The sequence below is a fragment of the Sus scrofa genome, chromosome 9 (assembly GCF_054392235.1).
Source record: "Sus scrofa isolate SSC_HxYL_T2T_F1_AM1 chromosome 9, Sscrofa_HxYL_maternal_Yorkshire_Landrace_v2.0, whole genome shotgun sequence".
Lineage (NCBI taxonomy): Eukaryota > Metazoa > Chordata > Mammalia > Artiodactyla > Suidae > Sus > Sus scrofa.
In genome coordinates this window covers 19,862,639-19,882,375 of record NC_139391.1, presented here as the reverse complement: position 1 = coordinate 19,882,375, position 19,737 = coordinate 19,862,639, and the positions used below count along the sequence as shown (strand labels likewise).

The 19,737-nt window shown below is 36.9% G+C and overlaps 1 protein-coding gene across 41 annotated transcripts in view; it reads left to right on the top strand.

The window, feature by feature from the left end:
- Window positions 1–16,992, top strand: part of PICALM (phosphatidylinositol binding clathrin assembly protein) — a 111,037-nt gene extending 94,045 nt beyond the window's left edge. For 26 of the 41 annotated variants that reach the window (XM_084974306.1, XM_084974307.1, XM_084974305.1 and 23 more), the window contains 2 exons: window positions 308–412; window positions 15,100–16,462. In XM_084974306.1, coding sequence (XP_084830432.1) covers window positions 308–412; window positions 15,100–15,114 — 120 coding nt within the window. In that variant the 3' untranslated portion in view covers window positions 15,115–16,462. 41 annotated transcript variants of the gene reach the window in all.
- Window positions 16,993–19,737: the final 2,745 nt, after the last annotated feature.

Genomic DNA, 19,737 nt, shown 5'->3' with positions numbered 1-19,737 from the left:
AATTTTATATTTCATATAGAAAAAGTTAAGCTTTCTGTGAAACTTTTAAAAAAGAGCACATTAAAGACTTTCCAATAGCAACAACAACAACAACAAAAAGACAAAAGACAAAAAAAAAAAAAAAAGACTTTCCATACAAAAAACAATCAAAAATTTGTATAGAAGTCATGTCTGCATTTATAGGAATTTTTCCTTTGAGTTAGTGCAGAAGTATTAGTACTGTTCATCTCTGTCATCCTTGTTTACATACTCATTATAAGAAAAATGTGAGTCAACATCCTTTAACTTGATATTTTTGTTTTTTTAGCCTCCTCAAATGGGAAGTGTACCTGTAATGACACAACCAACCTTAATATACAGCCAGCCTGTCATGAGACCACCAAACCCTTTTGGCCCTGTATCAGGAGCACAGGTACTAATTAACATGCTACATGTAATATTTTAATATCTTGATGTGGAAGGAATATAATACTAAACAGTCCTTTTATACAACTTTTGAATCAAGTTAATAGCATTTTTTTCCCTTCATAGTGAATGTTACTTGCTTTGCCACGCTTACTCATCTAGGAGTTTTTAGAAATAGTGATTATTTGGAAGGAAAGGATAAGCAGATTACAAATTATTAAAGACGGAAAATTCTTGATAACTTATAGTTAGTGTGTCCAGAGGATTGTTTTTCTGAGGTTAAGGAGCCTTCTTTCTGTTTACGATTCTGATATACTCTCTTTTGTGGGGCTTAGAAACCTTCAACTCACTGCCTTGGCTTCAGTTGTGCTGTAATACAGGTGTTACTCTTGAGATGTTTGTGAAACTTGACAAGTCTTCAAAAGCTATGAATGCTGTATTTTCATTAGATAACTTCCTGCCACTAAAGATCATATTTAAAGACAAACCCCTCAAAAGGGCAAAAAAACTTGGAAGGCCATGCTGACCTAACTTTTTCACAGGGAAGACTTTCCTCTTCAAATGTTTCCAAGGCCTTCTTCGGTTCATAAAATTCACCCTAAATATTTTCTCTTTCTCTTTTTCATCTTATTATTGTTAGCATTAGGGAAATCTGGATATTTTAAAAAAGCTTCTCCCTGTGGTAAGGAAAGTAGAGAGAAAAATGTCTTATTTACTTCTTGGTGGCGCACCATGGGATGAGACCCTCATGAAGTGATGGGATGACATATCCTCTGTATCTGTGGCTCTGCTCATGTCATTTAAGAGTTAGAAAGAATGACATGCTTTTATTAAATTAAAGCCTCCTTTTCTTAAATTGTTTCCAATGCCAGCTGCTTGGTTACTTTATGGTTTTAATGCCATTTAAAACCATGAAAACATTTGTGTGAGCATTTGGTAATGAACCTGTATTCCTTTTCCACTTGAACACATGTAGATTACGCTTGCCAGTGCATAAAGTGTTACATTGCCAAAGTTAGTTTGTATTGATCCAGTTGAATTTAGTCTATATGTATCTCATAGACTGGTGAAGCTTAGGAGATCTTTAAATTTTTCAGCCTTTTTGAGTATTGAACTCATTTAATAAATTTCCATCTCGAGAAGTACCAGTTACAGAGTGGAGAGTGAGTTTAGTTTTGATGAGAGGTAAAATCCATGTTCTTTGAAGGTCATGTGTTTCCCCACATGGTTCCCCTTCCCCCCCCCCCCCCCCCCCGCCCACCCTTGTCCATGTTAAAATGACCTTTTCTTCATGTTCCTTAATCAGTTAGATATTTACAGTGACCGTAGCTGGGAATCAAGGTAGTTGGTAGAGTTGTTAATTTAATTGGTTTTTTTTTTTTTTTTTTTTTTTTTTTTTTTTTTTTTGTCTTTTTGCCATTTCTTGGGCCACTCTCTCAGCGTATGGAAGTTCCCAGGCTGGGGGTCGAATCGAAGCTGTAGCTGCCAGCCTAGGCCAGAGCCACAGCAACGTGAGATCCAAGCCACGTCTGCAACCTACACCACAGCTCACGGCAATGCCAGATCCTTAACCTACTGAGCAAGGCCAAGGATTGAACCTGCAACCTCATGGTTCCTAGTCAAATTCGTTAACCACTGAGCCACGACAGGAACTCCGAGTTGTTAAATTTTTATGCATTTGTTTTTATAAATTAAGAGTATGGATATTTATAGTTTCTTTCTCATCCATCCTTTTACCAGTAGTAGTTCTTTTCTTTCTTTCTTTTTTTTGCTTTTTTAGGGCTGCACCCTCAGCATATGGAAGTTCTCAGGCTAGGGGGTCCAGTCAGATCTACAGCTCCCGGCCCCTACACCACAGCCACAGCAATGCTGGATCCTTAACCCCCTGAACAAGGCTAGGGATCGAACTCGCATCCTCCTGGATACTAGTCAGGTTCGATACTGCTGAGCCACAATAGGAACTCCTACCAGTAGTAGTTCTGAATGCTGGACTACCTTCCTAAGGAAACATTTAGATTTTGGTCGTCTTTAAGATGATGATTTCCCTAACTTTTGATGTACAAGTTTTCTTTAGTTTAATATGTCCTCCTGATGTTCTTTAGCTTTTTCTTTGTTACTCATATACTTAACTAAAGATATATATCATTTGGTTTTAAAAATTAGTTTTTTTTTTTTTGCTGTAAGAGACTTAAGTGGTAGGAACTTAAATGTTTTTAGGGGGAAAAAAAGCTATATTTTAGAGCTATAACTTTACCAAGAACCACTGACTATAGAAGGTTTTTCCCTGATTATGTGGCTAAGTTTAGGTCTTGTCTCAGAAACAGTATATTGTTACCTTAAGCCTGGTTGCTGCCTGACAGTTTCCAAGAACTTTCACATATCTTATCTCACCTTATTCTTGAAATATTCTTTAAGGTAGATGGACCTTCTACCAGCATCCCGTTTTATAGATAAAGAAAGTTGAGACTTGGAGATGTTCTCAGCTAAATAAGTGGTGAAATGCAACTTAGCTTCAGAAATTCCTCATTCCTGGTCCTGTGCTCATTTGTGCCACAGTGCCTTTCTCCGGTGGGACTTAGCCTGTCCAGCCATAACAGTAGCACTGTCTTCCCTTTGCCAACAGTGAACACTCTAATTCCTTGGGTTTCCTCTTGGAGTATAGACCACATTTATATATTCAGGATATAACTACTATAGTTGTCAAGAACATTCTCTTCAGTTCTAGATAATACTTTTAACTTTGAAACACAAAGCTTTGTTTATTAAATATGGTTTAAAAAAAATCTACCTTAAAATTGCTGGCTCCCTGTCATCTGTTCTTAACACAGGTTTTATATCCTACTTCTTTTAAAATCCATGTAACTTTCATTTCAAACACCAAAAAAATGCAGGAATTTCCATGTGCATGAAATCAAACAGTGGTAGAAATGCTCTTTCTTTCTCTCTCTCTCTCTCTCTCTCTCTCTTTTTTTTTTTTTTTTTTTTTTTTTGTGGGGCTGGGTGCCGCACATGCGGCATACAGGGGTTTCCAGGGTAGAGGTCCAGTCAGAACTGTAGCCACCGGCCTACACCACAGCCACAGCAACAACCAGATCCAACCTACACCACAGCTCACGGCAACACCAGATCCTTAACCCACCGAGTGAGGCCAGGAGTCAAACCCACAACCTCATGATTCCCAGTCAGATTTGTTAACCGCTGTGCCACGACGGGAACTCCAAACTGCCCTTTTCTGATTAACTTTGTGACAGAAGAAAAGAGAGTGAGAACATAAAGGTAATAAGTTTCTAGTTGAAAAAAATCAAATTTGAAGTGAGTACTTAATTCTAAACATTACTCACTGATTGAGAAAAGCACTTGAAGGAAGCAAATTGATAAAAAAAGGAAAAGAAAATCAGCTGGCAATGAAGTGCCTCAAAGAGGCTTTCCTTTCCTCTCCTACTTGAGTTAACTGAATCAGTTGAAAGTCAGAATCTTAAGTCATTTCATGTTACTCTTAATTCCTTTCCCCCCTTTGTTTTCCATATGTCCTGTCACCAAGTCCCACTAATTGTTCCTGTGCTATTGTTAGATCCACCCTTCTTGCAGTCTATATTCTCCACCCAAGTTGGAACCTTTTTTTGCAAGGACCTCACAAAATCTCCCTCTTTCTAAGAATAAGAATGAGTAAGCAGAATATTCAGGTTCTTCAATGCCCTTGCCGTTACAATTCTCAATTAAGTGTCCATTATTCTGCTCTTTGTCTTTTCCAGAAGTCCTTTTTCTGTCATAAAGTGAATTTATTACTCTTTACTCATTTTTTTGTCCTTTCTTGTCCCTTTTCAGTTCTTGAGATCTCAAGTTCTTTTCCTTATTCTGCATAATTTTTCTTTATAGAGTTTTTCCCTACCTGACATCTCTTGGTCCGTCAGTCTGTCCGTCCATCCATCCATCTATGCCATCTAGCAAGAGACACATTTACTAGGCTGTAACCTTCATAGAGGCTTGTATGTGGCTTGTTTACTTGTGTATTCATGGTTCCTAAAACAGTGCCTGGCTCTTAATAGTTTTTGAAAATTATTTTTCCAATGAATTTGGTTGAAAACTTACTTTTTCAGTTGTGTAACTTTGTTTCCTACTGATTTCTCTTCTTACTTATAACCGTTGTAATAATTTATAGCAGTGTTCAAAATTGGTTTAATTTGTTGGCTAATGGTTACGGTAAGCTAAAATGTTAGATGACTGTCACCTGAGGAATGAAAACACCTTTAATATCATGATTGAATATTTTTAATAATATTAAAATTAAGCTAATTATCTTTGAAGTAGGAAAGATTTTCCCATGCTTTGCTTTTAATGCTTCTTAGTCCCTTGGATTAATTTTGACCATTTGTGGTAGTAACCAAAATAATTTTTCTTCATGAACTGCCTTTTAGTTCTCTCATTATTTAGCTCCTTTTTCAATTAGATTAAAAATTCCTTGAGGAAGAGACATCTGTTGGTACATTGTATAGTAAATGGTAGTTAAAATATAAAGTGAAATCCCAGAGTTCCCTTGTGGGATAGTGGGTAAAAGACCTGGCACTGTCACTACCGTAGCTTTGGTCTCTGCTGTGGAGCATGTTTGATCCCTGGCCTAGGAACTTCCACATGCTGCAGGTGTGGCCAAAAAAAAAAAGTGAAATCTTATCAAAATAGAATTTTTAAATCAAATCCCAGTTCTAAGTTCTTGTCAAATAACTTTTCCTGTTCCTTGAAGTGTTTCTTTTGGGAACCCTTACTTACCAAAGGCATAACTTGTGGCTACTGGTCTCTTGATTACTATTAAACCAAGGTGGTAGAGAGTACCTCAGTCCTCCCACATATTTATCATTTTACCATTAGTGATGTATTCCAGTTTTTTGGCTTTTTTTTTTTTTTTTTTTTTTTTTGCCTCACCTGTGCCATGTGGAAGCTTTCAGACCATGAATTGAACCTGTGCCACAGCAGGAACCAGAGCCACAGCAGTGACAATGCCCAATCCTTAACTCACTGGGCCACCAGGGAGCTCCAGTGACATATTCCAAACAATGTGTTGTGTGTTCTAAATTATATCTTAGTTGCTTTTAGTGCTGTGTTAGTGCCTGCTAGTGAGAAAATACCTAGTACCTTCCAGATAGCAGTTAGCTTAGACTTTGTTTTGTTCTTTAGGAAATTGTCTTCAGTATAGCTTTAATTGAAGAGGCTACCTTGTAATGTTGAAATTATGCCTTCTTATCCACCTATGTACTTATTATTCTGTTCCCATTTCTTGTGCTGGCTTGTTCTGTGTGTGGTTTTTTTTTAAAGATACTTCCATATAACTATTAGATACTTAGAGATGGGGTGTTACGTTCTGTTTCATTCCTAAGATTATACCTTTTCTCTTGAATATTCTCCATGAGTGCATTTTTTGACTACTTGGAGAATACTAGATCCTTATGGTTAATGCTTTTTTTCTTCTTCTGTGTTTCCTCCCACTATTTAATTCCTTGTTATTGGTTACTAGTGTGTTTGTTTATTAACTTGGAGAAAGTGGAGACTCTCAACACCTTCTTTTACTTGTGCTTTATTTAAATCTTACTGGTACTTACTGGTATAAAAATTGAAATGTCCGTTTCTGGTCAATAGTTTGTTAACTCATTCTGCATTGCAATGTGCAACTATTATGTTACTAAACATGAAGATGGCTTAGTTTTATTTTTCTTTTAAAAGTTACTCTGATGTGAAATAACATTCTTTGAATGATTGTTTATGAGGCAGTTTAGATGTTGAAGATCTTTGTGGAGGAGAGTTGTGTTTGTTATGTTATCATCACTTCCTTACTTGAGAAACTCAGACTGATCCCATACAGTGTTTTCCGAAAAACGATATGAAAACTATAGAGTGTTACATTTGGGGATTGAATTTTAAAAATAAGCATATTAGAAGTTTTGTTGTTTGTCTTGGTTGGTATTGGAGTTGGAGGTTTCTTAAATGGAGGCTGTGGCTAAAGATGCAAAATGGCTGTGTTTCTGTTTGTATCAGCCAACTTTAAATAAGCACGACATCAGTTAAGTGTCTGAAATGAAACAATGGCTTGTCGTGAGTGCTTTTTACCCATCTAAATGGGGGCACTGTTGACTTTGGAATTGGAATAATTCAAATCTGACCAAAAAATGGCCTTTTTTAATGACTTTCTTGTATGTAAGAACGACTGGCTCTCTGCTTTTTTTTTAGGCTTAGCTTTTTGTTGTTGTTGTTTAAACTTTCTTGGTGTATTAACTGTGGGTGTTGGCAGTGCCTGTCTGTCACCTGATCTGCCCAGCTGGATTTCTGTAAAGGCCTTTTGCTTTGTCAGCAGTATGTTGTATTTCATTCATCCTTGCCTAGTAGATCCCATGAGGGGATTTAGTTTGGGAGATGGGATTTAGTATGTAGATGGGGATGGTTCTGTAATCCCCAGGGCATACCTGAATCAGTCAGAACAGGTTTGAGGAGTCCCATCTGCTGACCGTTATTGTTAATAAGACAACATGCAGAACCAGGCCTTTTCACTGGGTTTTTGCTGAGGACATTTTTTTCTAGGTGGTAGAAATCTAATTCTTGTTTTAAACAAAACTGTAACATTTTTATAAAATCCTAGGGGACTGTGAAGTGTTACAAAATCTTCAGGTTGAGCATCAATGACTATACAGCAACTGTGTATATAGAAAGCACACAGGTGCACTAACATTTACTAGAGAAACCTCTTTTAAAAGTTATTTCTCTGAAGCTTTTTTCTGAACATTAAATACAGCTATAAATTCTAGCTGAGTCGAGATTAATTGAGATAGCAGATTTTAGAAAGGAAGCAAAGCATCAGCCTCGGATTCAGCAGATCTGCTTTTGAGTCTGTTATTAGTTGCAAAGTGCTGCTGCTATAACAAAGAGTACTGCAGATTTGATGGCTTAAAACAATGGGAATTTAATCTCTCACAGTTCTGGAGGCTAGAAATCTAAAAACAAAGAATCAGCATGGCCATGCTTTTTCTGAATTCTCTAGAGGAGGATCCTTGCTTTTGATAGCCCACTCCTTCCTTGGCTTACAGCTGTAGCACTTCAATTTCTGCCTCTTTCACATGGCGTCCTCGTGTCTCTGTCTTCACATGGCATTTCCCTCTTCTAAAGACATCAGTCATTAGATTAGGGCCCACCCTCATGACCTCACTGTAACTTGGTTACAGCTGCAAAGACCTTACTTCCAAATAAGCTCACATTCATGAATACATTTATAGGGGTCAGGATTTCACTCTCCAGGACTGTATCAGCAGCATCTGTATTGGCTCGGCATTTGTGGAAGTGGTGTTACTCTAAAATACCAAGCTTTATTTTATAATAAAGTCTTTATTTGGTCCAATTTAATACAGTTTATAAGCCATCCAGTCGCTTTTTGGGGGAGGAGCAAACCTTTTGTTAAAATGTCTAAGTCTAAGGAACTCTCTCCTTAGACATTTTTAGTGGAAACCCAATAGATCAGGAAAATGCAGGTAGCCTCAAGCTCATATATGAAACATAGTTTGGAAATTTTTTTAAGCCAAGCAAAAATGCCGTATTTTCAATAACTAGCAAATAAGTCGTGCATTTAATTATTACTTTGTCTCCTTATGTACCAATTGATGTAACCCTTAGCTTTTCATTCTTTTTTGGTTTTTTAGGAATAAGGAGTTAAAATCTAGTATGAATCAGCAGTGAACATTTAACTCAGATAAACTGAGCTGGTTTTCATGTTTCTCACCCATCAAATAGAACTTTTAAATGAACTTCTCTTACCCTTGGGAACACTTCTGATATATGAAAATTTTATTTTTAGCTTAGGTCAGTTAGTAATATTTCCTTCCATATAGAAAACCTTGTGGTCTATTTCCCTTTCTCCAATTTGGTTTTCTTTAATTCTGTAACTTTAGGTCACCATAATTCTAAGGAGACGATTTCAGATGCCATTTTTGGATAACATCTAACTCCTATGTTAATAGTTTTAAGTTATTGTAGACTCTAGCAGTAGTATAGATTCAGAAAAGTTTAGAAACAACATACCTTCTAATTGAAATCCTCTTAGATCTCTGTCTAGTGCTCCTAAGATAGGATGGGTAGTGCTTTGAGGTTGACAGAAGAAATGTTGGCAAACTTTGTGTTGTTATTGGTGGGCATTAGCCTAAGATGAGGTTATGTTGAGAGTAAACTCAAGAACAAGTTATCAAAGGCGCTTGGCTCAACCTGTAGGACAGGCCCTCTGCCTTATAAAATAGAGAAGTGTTTTAGGCATACTTCACAGAGACAGCTGAGAATAGTCTTATCTTTAGTATAAAATATTGGAATGCAGCATTGTATGTTTTGACCCCTAGGCAGCTGGTTCAGATGCAACTCAAGTGGCCTGGCCATGTGCTAAACATTATTTAAAAACAGCTTACCTTTCTGTGGCTTGTTTTTATAGCTAATGTCTCGGTAAAGTCACATTAAATAGAGCTGTGTTTCTAAATATTTAAATTGTACCACAATGTCAGGAAAATATTCTTTAAGCATATACTCTCAGTGTGTTTTTAGTTATGTATTCCTATAACAGTATGCTAGGAACATTAAAACAACATGTAGGAGTTCCCACTGTGACACAGTGGGATTGGCGGTGTCTTGGAAGCACTGAGATGCAGGTTCAATCCCCAGCCTGGCATAGCAGGTTAAGGATCTGGTGTTGCCGTAACATGGCTTAGGTCACAACTGCAGCTCGAATCAGATCCCTGCCCTGGGAACTCCATGTGCCGTGGGGGCAGCCAAAATAAAGAAAAAAACATGTAAGAAGAGAAATCCTAAAAGGGCAAAAATAGAGAAGTTTTAATATTTTCTTGTGATATCCAAGTTTGGTGACCATTTTTGTACAGAGATTGTTTTATCACCAAAAACCATTTTAATTTAGCATGTTATAGAATTCTTATACTATGTGTAAGTCACTGCTAGTTTCTGAACAAGGGACAGGGAAAGTATGTTTCTTATATCTGAAGAGCCTAAAGGTGAGAATAATATGGAAGCACAAGTGACTGGTTGATGGTAAAGTAAGAACTCTTGTAAGAGAAATACATAGTGTTGAGAACACAGTGGAAGAGCAACAGCAACAGAGATTCAGTGACATTTGAGCTGGTCCTGTCATATAAGAGTAGATGAACATTTGTTTATAGGTAGTAAGGAAAGTTGAACTAATATTTGAGTAACTAATATACACCAGGCAATGTGCTAGGTGCTTTTTGCGTATTTTAATCTTTAAGACAGCCATTAAGGAGGATGTGGGTATTGGGTCTAGATACTGGCTTTTTTAGAAAAAAGCCAGAATCAGATTCATTTCCACCTTTCTGTAAAATGGTGCTCTCTCATCTCAGGCAAAAAAAGTTTGCGCATTTTTCTCTTAAGATGTTGGCTTTTTTTCTTCACCAGAGACAAAAAGAGTCTCTACAGCAATTGCCATCCAGGCTTTTGGGTGAATGAAAAGTTCACATGTAAAGTTGAAATTCAAATGATATGGAAGAGTTGCTGCTGCTTTAAGAATGTTAAGCACAGTCAATATATCAGAAGTTTATCCTTAAATACTCAGTCCTTTATTCTCCCATAAACTTTCAGTTGCACTAGTCTTACTTTCTGGGACTGCTATTTTCTTTTTCTAACCTCAGGTTTTCTTTCTTTGGTATTAAACAAGAGTAGAGTGAAGGAGTAACCATTTTTATTTTATGATCTTTAGTGTTTCAGAATTCTTTATTAAAAATTCCTCTATTCTCAGTATATTGCCTTATTTTTAGAGTTAACTTGTGATTTCTGTACTCTTGTCTTTACTACACACAAACTATGGTCCCCCCAAAAAATCTTTGCTCTGGAGATAAAAGCAAAGGTTTTTAGTAACATTAGAATTTTTTTTCATTTCAACATTTTTTTGGAAGGTTCATTAGAGGGGATGGAAGAATTTCATCTGAGAGTTACTATCATCAATTAGTTATAAATTTTAGTATTTTATTTATATGCACCCTTTCGCTTCTCATTTTCCTTTAAAATAAGAAGGTAAGATTAAATATATTCATATTAGAGTAGTGAGACTGACCACTTTAAGTGGCATATTCAGTTATGATAGAGGTTGATTTAATTTGAACAAACTGATAGTTTTACTAATTTTTTTAGCTCTATGGGAATTTTGGTATAGAGGACATTATTGAAAATAACTGAGTAAAAGGCTTTTGTTTTGTTTGGGGGGGGTGTGTGATGGCATATTTGTAGGATTTGATCGGAATGGTTACAGTTTGTCTTATGCTGGCTTGTAAAATATGGTGGTTTTGCAATTAATGACAGTTATAGGATTTTTTTTTTAATTCCTTACTCTCCAGTATTTAGCAGCACTACCTGTTCTTTAACCTACCCCCAAGAATGATAAGTAAAGGAAGGTTAACCTTGTAGTTTCATGTGACTTTCTCAGGCTCTTTAAATCCTGCTGCTTTTCACTCACCAAGATCCTGCAGCCCCTTTGTGCTCTTTTGTTCTTCCTTCTTTCCTTGAGTAACTGGGTTGTTGCAGTGTATTTCTTTTCCTACTCTTTCCACATTATTTCTGAGCTGACCTCTTTATCACCACTGCCTGCCGTGCCTGTGCTTTGGTACAGGTGCTGGGAAGGGGTAGGACTGTAGAAGATAGTCGAGGGCTGCTGTATGGCTCAGTCCTTGGCACACTCTGCAGTCAGCCAGTCCGGTCTGGGCCATGGTTTCATTTGCTTGAGATGGGTGTCAATGATATGAAAGTTACTGCAGGGATAGTAAGTCTTATTTTCTCATTTTTCATTTTTAATTTAACTATATATTTTTTATAGGTATAAGACATATGTAGGTATCAATTTAACAGAATAGTAGAAATATTAGTTAGAAACTAGCACGTTGCTCCCCAGGGAACATTGATCCTCTTGAACATTATTTTTAAGCCGGTAGGACTTCTCTCTAGCAGTATGCTTACATATGGAAAAGAATGGAATTCTAATGTTCCCTTTGACCGTATTCTTCAGGGGTATTTTCCTCTCCAAACTGCTGCCTTCATGAGAATTTGATTTAAGAAGATGTTTTAATATGGGACTCTCATAGGTGACTTGTGATTTTGGGTGCTGGCTCTGCATTAATCAGGGGGAAGCTTTGTTTTTGTTTTTTAACTTTAAGTGAAAAAGGAAACCAGTTATGGAGAAAGACCTAGTTAATCTTAAACTTCTTCCAGCTCAGTGACTGATGATAATTTTACTTAAAACTATTTTGCTTCTGAGTGGTCATTCTTGTTTTGAAAGGTTAGGAGGAAATGTCTTTCCAGTTGAGTTGTACCTTCTTCTGTCTCCACGTGGATGATATTTGAATTCCCAAAACCAGACCTGGTGTGCTGTCCTCCCATCTGTAGCTTCTTGGGTTGTAATTCCATCAGCCTTCCCATTGTCTCTTATTTCTTATTTGTCACTTATTTCTTTTCTTTTTTTTTTTGGTCTTTTCGCCATTTCTAGGGCCGCTCCTGCGGCGGCATATGGAGGTTCCCAGGCTAGGGGTCGAATCGTATCCTCCAGCCTACGCCAGAGCCACAGCAACGTGGGATCCAAGCCGCGTCTGCAACCTACACCACAGCTCACGGCAACGCCGGATCGTTAACCCACTGAGCAAGGGCAGGGACCGAACCCAAAACCTCATGGTTCCTAGTCAGATTCGTTAACCACTGCGCCACGACGGGAACTCCCTGTCACTTATTTCTGAGAACAAGGTATGGATTAAGAAAATGGTTCAACTACTAATACAACTGAAGATGATTTCTAAACCTATAAATTAAACAGGAGTTCCGGTCATGGCTCAGTGGTTAATGAACCCGACTAGCATCCATGAAGACACGGGTTCGATCCCTGACCTTACTCAGTGGCTTAAGGATCTAGCGTTGCTGTGAGCTGTGGTGTAGGTTGCAAACACAGCTCAGATCCCATGTTGCTGTGGCTGTGGTGTGGGCTGGCAGCTACAGCTCCAGACCTCCATAAGCCATGGGTATGGCCCTAAAAAGTTAAAATAAATAAATAAACCTATAAATTTAAAAAAAATGCACATACTAGTGATGCAGAATTTGCTGAAACCCAATGGTTATTCTCTCTCTGTAGTGCTTTTCTTTCTTTTTTTAAAAAAATTTTTTTTTGGCCACTCTGTGGCACATGGAAGTTCCCAGACTAGGGATCCAGCCTTTTCTTCAGCAACACCCTAAGCCACTACAGAGACAACTCTGTTCCTTAACCCACTGCACCATAGTGGGAACTCCCTCTGTAAGTGCTGTTCTTAAAAAAATAAAAAGGTAAAAATGAGATCACTTTGAACCAACAAAGGTGTATTTCGAGCTCTTGAAATCCTTTAGAGGCATTTGAATGTTGAGATAATGAATTGAAACTACTTCCACTTAGTCAACTTGTTTTAATGCTCAGTGGAACATCCCTATGCTTGTGTGCCTTTTGCAGCTTTATGCAGGAGGAGGGAAAAAAATTAAAAGTTTGTTCCAAACTAAAATGGCTCATATCTGGTTTAAAATGCTCTTATAAAAATAGGTTTAGTAAAGGAGATATATATATATATGAAAATGAATATCTTGGTATTCAGGAACTGTCTTTCTTTGAGGGAATACTGAAGCTATGTTATTGAGTTCAGTAGTCTACTTGTCTTATTGTATATTCAAATTAAATGATAGGAGCAAATTCCAAGAATCAAGCAAATGTATTCTAACAAGAAGCTGAACCAGAGATCTGAAGTATTCTTCATATATAGGACAGTATGTGGATAGTTAGACTATAAAACCTCTAAGCTCACTTACACCTCCCAGGGTCTAAGCATCAGCGACAGCATGTCCAGATAAACAGGCAGGAGACAACTCCATGTCAAAAATCTGTGAACACTGAGGACAGGACTTTCCACCTTGTATGAGGAAGGAAGGAAAGAACCTTGCAACCAGATGTGTTGGGTCTAGACTGAGGTCAGATTTTACACACTATTTGATAGCCTGCACACAGGAAGCCATCTTTCCTCGATTTAAACACACACACACAAAATTATACACTCCCTTCTTTCCCTCTCCCATACACACATACAATAAAAGTCTTGACCATAGGTCAGCTTATATCGACCTTTTTGGGTGAAAGACTATACTCCTTTGGAATTTCAGAAACAATTTGTTTTCTGAAAAACACATGCCATTGATACCCTTTAACTTAACATGTGACAGAAACTTTTGTTTTAATAATTTCACTTTCTACAAAGGCTGCCGTTATATTTATTAAAGACGACAAAACAGAAACCACTTCTTCTTTCATTACATTTTCTGCTTTCATGTTCTGTCATTCTGAGATCTTTTTTTCTTTCCCTCTCTCTGTCTTCTTTTCCCCCAGCTGTCGGCAGCATCCAGCCCCTCCAGTCACAGTCCTCACAGAGCTTCAGGAAAGGACCCTTTTGCAGAGCTCTCTTTGGAGGATTTCTTATAAATCACTTTAGGTATTGCTGCTTGCTTCTTTAAAGGACCCTGCGGTCCCTCTCTTCCTCCTTCTTCTCTATTCTTTAGGTGAAGAATGAAAATAGATCAAGATAGTGCATAAGAACAAACAACTTTTGAAAAATGTCTTTAACATAACTAGAAGGTGTGAAATAAAGGGACCACCTCACATGTGTACATATAAGCATCCACTGCTCACCGCAGATGGATGAGATCAGATACCACCCTTAAACACTGGGTGTTTTGTTCAGTCTTAAAGATTATAGAAAACAGTACAGTTTTACACATTGAATTCAAGCTTAATTAATTAGGAGCATCCTTCATTTTAATGTCATGGCCAAGATTCCTTGTCAAGAATTCATTAAGGGTTATATTTTTATATATGCCTTTTTTATTTTAAAATAGTAACATTTTCCCAAAAATAACTTCTCTTAAAAAATTAAGGGCAGGTGACTGCTTATGCCCTTTTTGGTAGAAGGACTCAGCTTGTGATCCACACTGCCTCAAGAAGACAGCCATTTGTTCTTGTTGATGCTCTAGCCCCCAGTGTAGGTAAACCTTCTGGATCTTTGAGAGTTTTTACTCTCCTGATCTGACAACAGTTTATTAGCACATCTATATCAATAACATCTTTGGATGAGCTGTTTAAAGCATATCATGATTGAAGTGTCTTGAGTGAATAGTGACACCTCCTGAAAAGTATCTTTTGTAGATCTTTCAGATTTTGATTTATATTAGTAAAGAAATTATTTGGTAAGCATAATACTATTGTTCCCTTACTTACCTCTGATTTTACTATATTATTTGGAAATAATATTTCAGATTTTGCTTGTTGTTTAAATGAGATTTTTTTATGGAATATTTGTGTTCATGGAGAGATTTTTTTGAACTTGTCATGGAAAAATTGTTCATCTTTTTTTCTTCTCTTACCCTTCAGTTTTTAGTAATTAGAAGATATTTTGAAGGCCCTATAATTAAAATTCAGCTTCAGTTATTGAGTTCTTGCTCATAATAGGCTGATAATACTGACTTTGTTTTATAATCAGGGTTTATGATAAGCATGCTATGTACACTTCTGGGCAAGTTGAATGGTAAAAGGCACAAAGCATTATTGTTTATGAGAGACATCCTACAATGAGCTGAATTAACTTAAACTCTTTTTTTTTTTTTCCCCAGATACAGTTTATGTAACTAGATGGAAGAGAATGGAATTATTCCAAAAAGACAAGTGCTCAAGCAGCAAATACTTACTTCCAGCAAAATCCAAACTGCTGTCTCTTAAACTCTCTTCTTCCATTAGAATGCTACAGTAACCCAGTGAAGGCCCATGAAGGAAATTGGGACTAGTTTATAGGAGAACGTATGAATACAGTTTATAAAAGCCAAGAATTGCCATGTTTTCAGACTAAAAAATCCGTCTTTTTGGTGACTAACCCGTCAATTCTTTCAACTCCTATTAATACCCGTAATCAGTAACCTACCAAGAAAAGCCCTTATTTGGAAAGTATGAAATTCATATTTGGAAAAGCTGCCTGGAGAGAAGAGCTGTGTCCTTTACTGTAATGCAACAGGACTCTTTGGGGAGGATCAAATCATAATTCTTAATTATGCAGTATCTTTCTTTTCTCCAGTCCTCACAGACACAGAAACAGTAACTAAAATTAACTTTTCTTTTTAAAAAATTATATATTCAGTTTGCAGTAGACATTCCTTAAGTATTTGTATTTATTTATGATTATCAATTTACTTAACATTAATATTGTATCAAACCTCCTTAAGAAAATGAGTATGGATGTACACAGTATGTTTGATTTTTATCCACAAGAATGAATCTGATTCAGAATGCTTTTCAGCTGACATACAGAGCACTAAATATTTTAAGGCAAGTCCATAGGTCTGAATCGCTTAAGAATTCTCAGTCTCTATGGGATTTAGGGAAGCATTATAAATGCATTAATCCTTATAGTCAATTCTGTGCCTAGGATTTTGCAAGGGAACAGTTCACTGACTAGGAAAAGCACTACATTTTAAATTCAGCATTAGTGCATTGGGAAGGAACTTTACTGCTTTGTGCTTGGCATGTCATTATTTTCCATTTGACATTAGGGCCTTTCCAAAATGAATGTGAGGAATTGCTTTCACTTCAAGACTTTCCTTCTTTTCAGTAAAACTCTAGGAGGTGTTATGGGGGGGAGGGAAGGGGACAAAATCCTTGAACCTTTTATTTGGCTCATGCCATGTTATGATCATGTACCTTTTAAATAAGGGGAAATAGTATCTTTAAAGTTAATGTCTAGCCAAGAGTTTAGTTAACGAAGAATTAAACTGCACTGTTGATCGGTGCTTTGTGTAAATACATCTTAACGTTTGGGTTGAGCGGGGCCTTAAGAAGGACAGTTCATTGTAGGAAAGCAATTCTGTACATGAGTTTAAGCATACTTGTTGCATTGTCTCTGCAGATTCTATTTTTGTTTACAATATTAAAATGTATGTTAGCAAAAATGGGTGGATTTTCAAATAAAATGCAGCTTCCACAAAACTTTCGTTATGGTATTCTGGTCTGAGGTGCATTTTCTTTTTCTCTTTTTTCTTATCATTGGTATTATTACTTTTTGCTAATAAAAGTATACCCAGGTGATTATATTTGATGATTTAATAAAATGTAAAATTTTTTTGTTTTAACTTAATTTCCAAAAGCTTTATCTTTGTATTTTTGTTAACCTTCTAGACTCTTATTGGTAAACTGAACTGCTTATTAAAATTGTTCATTTTGTCTTTGATCAGATGCCTTCAGTCACGTAAGTATAAGGGAGAAAATGCTTTTGAGTTTGACATATTGATGCATGTGATTATGTCTGCCAAAGAAACCTCTGAGTGTGTTATGTTTCATATTGAATAATAAGTAGTATTCAGAGTACTTGATAGTGGGACTAAAAGCTTTGCATTGATAAATGTCTGCATACTGTTTGCCGTGGTTGGAAAAAAATAGTCTTTAAGCAATATACTTTGTTAATTTTACCACTTTTTAAGTTTCACCAATATTAAACCAATTTCATATAAACTGGAAAATGTACTTTTGTAAGGTAACTTTCTTAACATCATCACTGATTTCGATTTGTCTCTCCTGGTGTTTGAGTGGATATTATATTTGAGGACTGTGGCTTGTTCCTTTTACACTACCTTATTTTGTTTTCTGATATATTCCAGTTTTTGAAGGTGCTTCATAAATATTTCCATCTTATTGTTCAAACTTTTGGACTTGTTGGATTAGCATTATCTACATTTTACCCATTTTGCAGATTGGAATAAGGAACTTTCTGAGGTTGATAGGCTAACAGGCATTGGAGTCAGGTCTTTGATTTCATGCTCTCTATGACTTGCTGTTGTTTAGTCAGATGTATAAACTAAAAAGGGAATTATTTTCTTCTGTGGTCTGAACTCATGACCACTCCTTATTCTCAAATGGTCTTCTCCTTCTCTTCTCAGTACATTTCCCACCTGTTCTGATGTCCAGATATCCTTGACAAGGAAAAACACAAAACATATGACTTTAATCAAAACATAACAAATGAGTTAAGTCACCTGTTTAATACATAACTAAATCGGGTTATAAACCTATATATATGCCCACACCATCTTTCTACCCAGCTAGCAAGTTGGTAGTGGCTGCAGAGAGAGATTAAGGTTGTTAGCAGAGGGCAGCTAATTCACCCCAAATCATTTTCAAAATAAATAATTTTTTGCTTTTAACATATTATCATAAAATCCACTTTTTAAGATACTTTTTAGAACCAGTGACCATGAGAGTCCATATTTAGGCAGAAATGATCTGTCAGAGTGGGAATCTTTTACTTCTCCACAAGCCAGTAAAACTTGATCCCTGGAGGATAGGCCTTTATTGAATAAGATTCTCCTTGAACTAAAGTAATTTCAAGGCTTTTTTCATTGTCATATTTCCAAATTCTGAGAATTCAGAGTACTGATGTAAGTGCTTATTTTTCAGCACTCCATGGAGAGAAATAGCGTCTCTCGACTGAGCGGGAGGGTGGCTCCTGTGTGTAGTTGTGTTACAGTATATGGAGAGGCCACAGCATTCAGCCAGATGAACTTAGTTAATCTTACCTTCCAAGAAAGATGGCTCCACAGCTTCCATCAGTAGCCTTTGCTTGAAATTTCAGGTGATAGAAGTGTCTTTTGTTCTAATGGGGCAGCTCTTGGTAAGTTCCTAGATAGCTTCAGGAAGGGAGCTGGTCACCAGAAAGACTAAGGAAGATTAGATGCTTGGAACTTTCAACCCCATCCTCATCTTCCAGGAAGGGGTAGGGGGCTAGAGACTGAGTTAATGATCAGTCATGCTCATGTGATGAAGCCTCCACTAAAATGCTGATAGGAGTTTGGAGACCTTCCGGGTTGGTGAACCTATCTGTGTACCAGGAAGGTGATGCACCTCAACTGTGCAAGTGCAGAAGCTCCTCTACTCAGGACTCACTCCACCCTATGTTGCTGTTCATCTGAATCCTTTATCATATCCTGTATTATATAATAAACTGGTTAACTTTTAAGTGTTTCCCTGAATTCTGTGAGCCATGCTAGCAGACTAGCAAAACCAAGGCAGGGAGCCCTGACTTAGAGCTGATCAGTCAGAAGTAGGAGTGACAAGCTGGGCTTACCCTCTCACATAGGGTGCAAGGAGGCAATCTTGTGGAACTTGAGCCCTTAGCCTCTGGGGTCTGTGCTAACTCTAGTTGGTATGAGAATTATAGAACACCTAGCCTGTGTGCTATGATTGGTGTGGAAAACCCACACATCTGTTGTCATGTTGTAAGTATGAGAGTAAAGGAGAAACATTCAAGTGTTTTTCTCACACGAATAATAAGCCTAACAACTGATTGAAGTGTTTATGTGTTAGAGATAGCATTTCAAATGGGTATATAAACCAGTTTTATCAGCATCATATATCTCTTTGGGCAGGAGAGATAGAATTTCCTCCCACGTATACCAATGTAAATCCCAAATTAGTTAAAAAGTATAAATATACCAAATTAAAAAGTTGAAGAAAATGCAGGTGACTATCTCAGATGAAAAGGGAAGGGATTTTATTTTTTTTAAAGTTTACCAAAGATGAAATACTGATGACTAATGAAAAAAGTTTTGTAGTACCTGAAAAATTCAAATGAAAACAAACAATGCTTGCCAAGTGTAAGAATGTTCTGAGTGTTTTTGTATATATGGTTCATTTAATCAAGTCTGTGAAGGAGGCACATTTGTTTACTCTTTTGTAGATAAGAGTACAAGTCTAGAGGGGATAAGTCATCTACCGTGTGATCTCCTTAACGAAGCAGTTGAGCTGCAGTCCTGAGCGCTTATGGTCTGGCTCTAGGTCCACCATAACCATGTGCTGTATGCTGTTGTAGAAGATTCCATTTTGCGTATCAAACAGTATTTGTATATATAACAGCAAAGCCGAAGTGAGTATAAGCCAGTTCAGCCTTTTTTTTTTTTTTTTTTTTTTTTTTTTTTTTTTTTTAATTAGTGGTAGTTGTCAGTTGTAGTTGAGAGTTCTTACCTTTAACAACAATTAATTACCCAGGCGAATAACCCGGGGATGGAGTTTTGGCTAGGGGACTTGAATTGTTGCATAGCACATAAATTTAAAAATAGGAATTGTCCATATCAGAGGCTAGCAGAAGCCACCCCCTGAAACCATCCCTGCAACACAAACAACCTGAGCCTCGTGGGTCAATTTATGTCAGCAGATAGTAGGCGATTAGAGACTTAGTTCAGACCTTTACTGTTATCATTCCAGATTAGAGG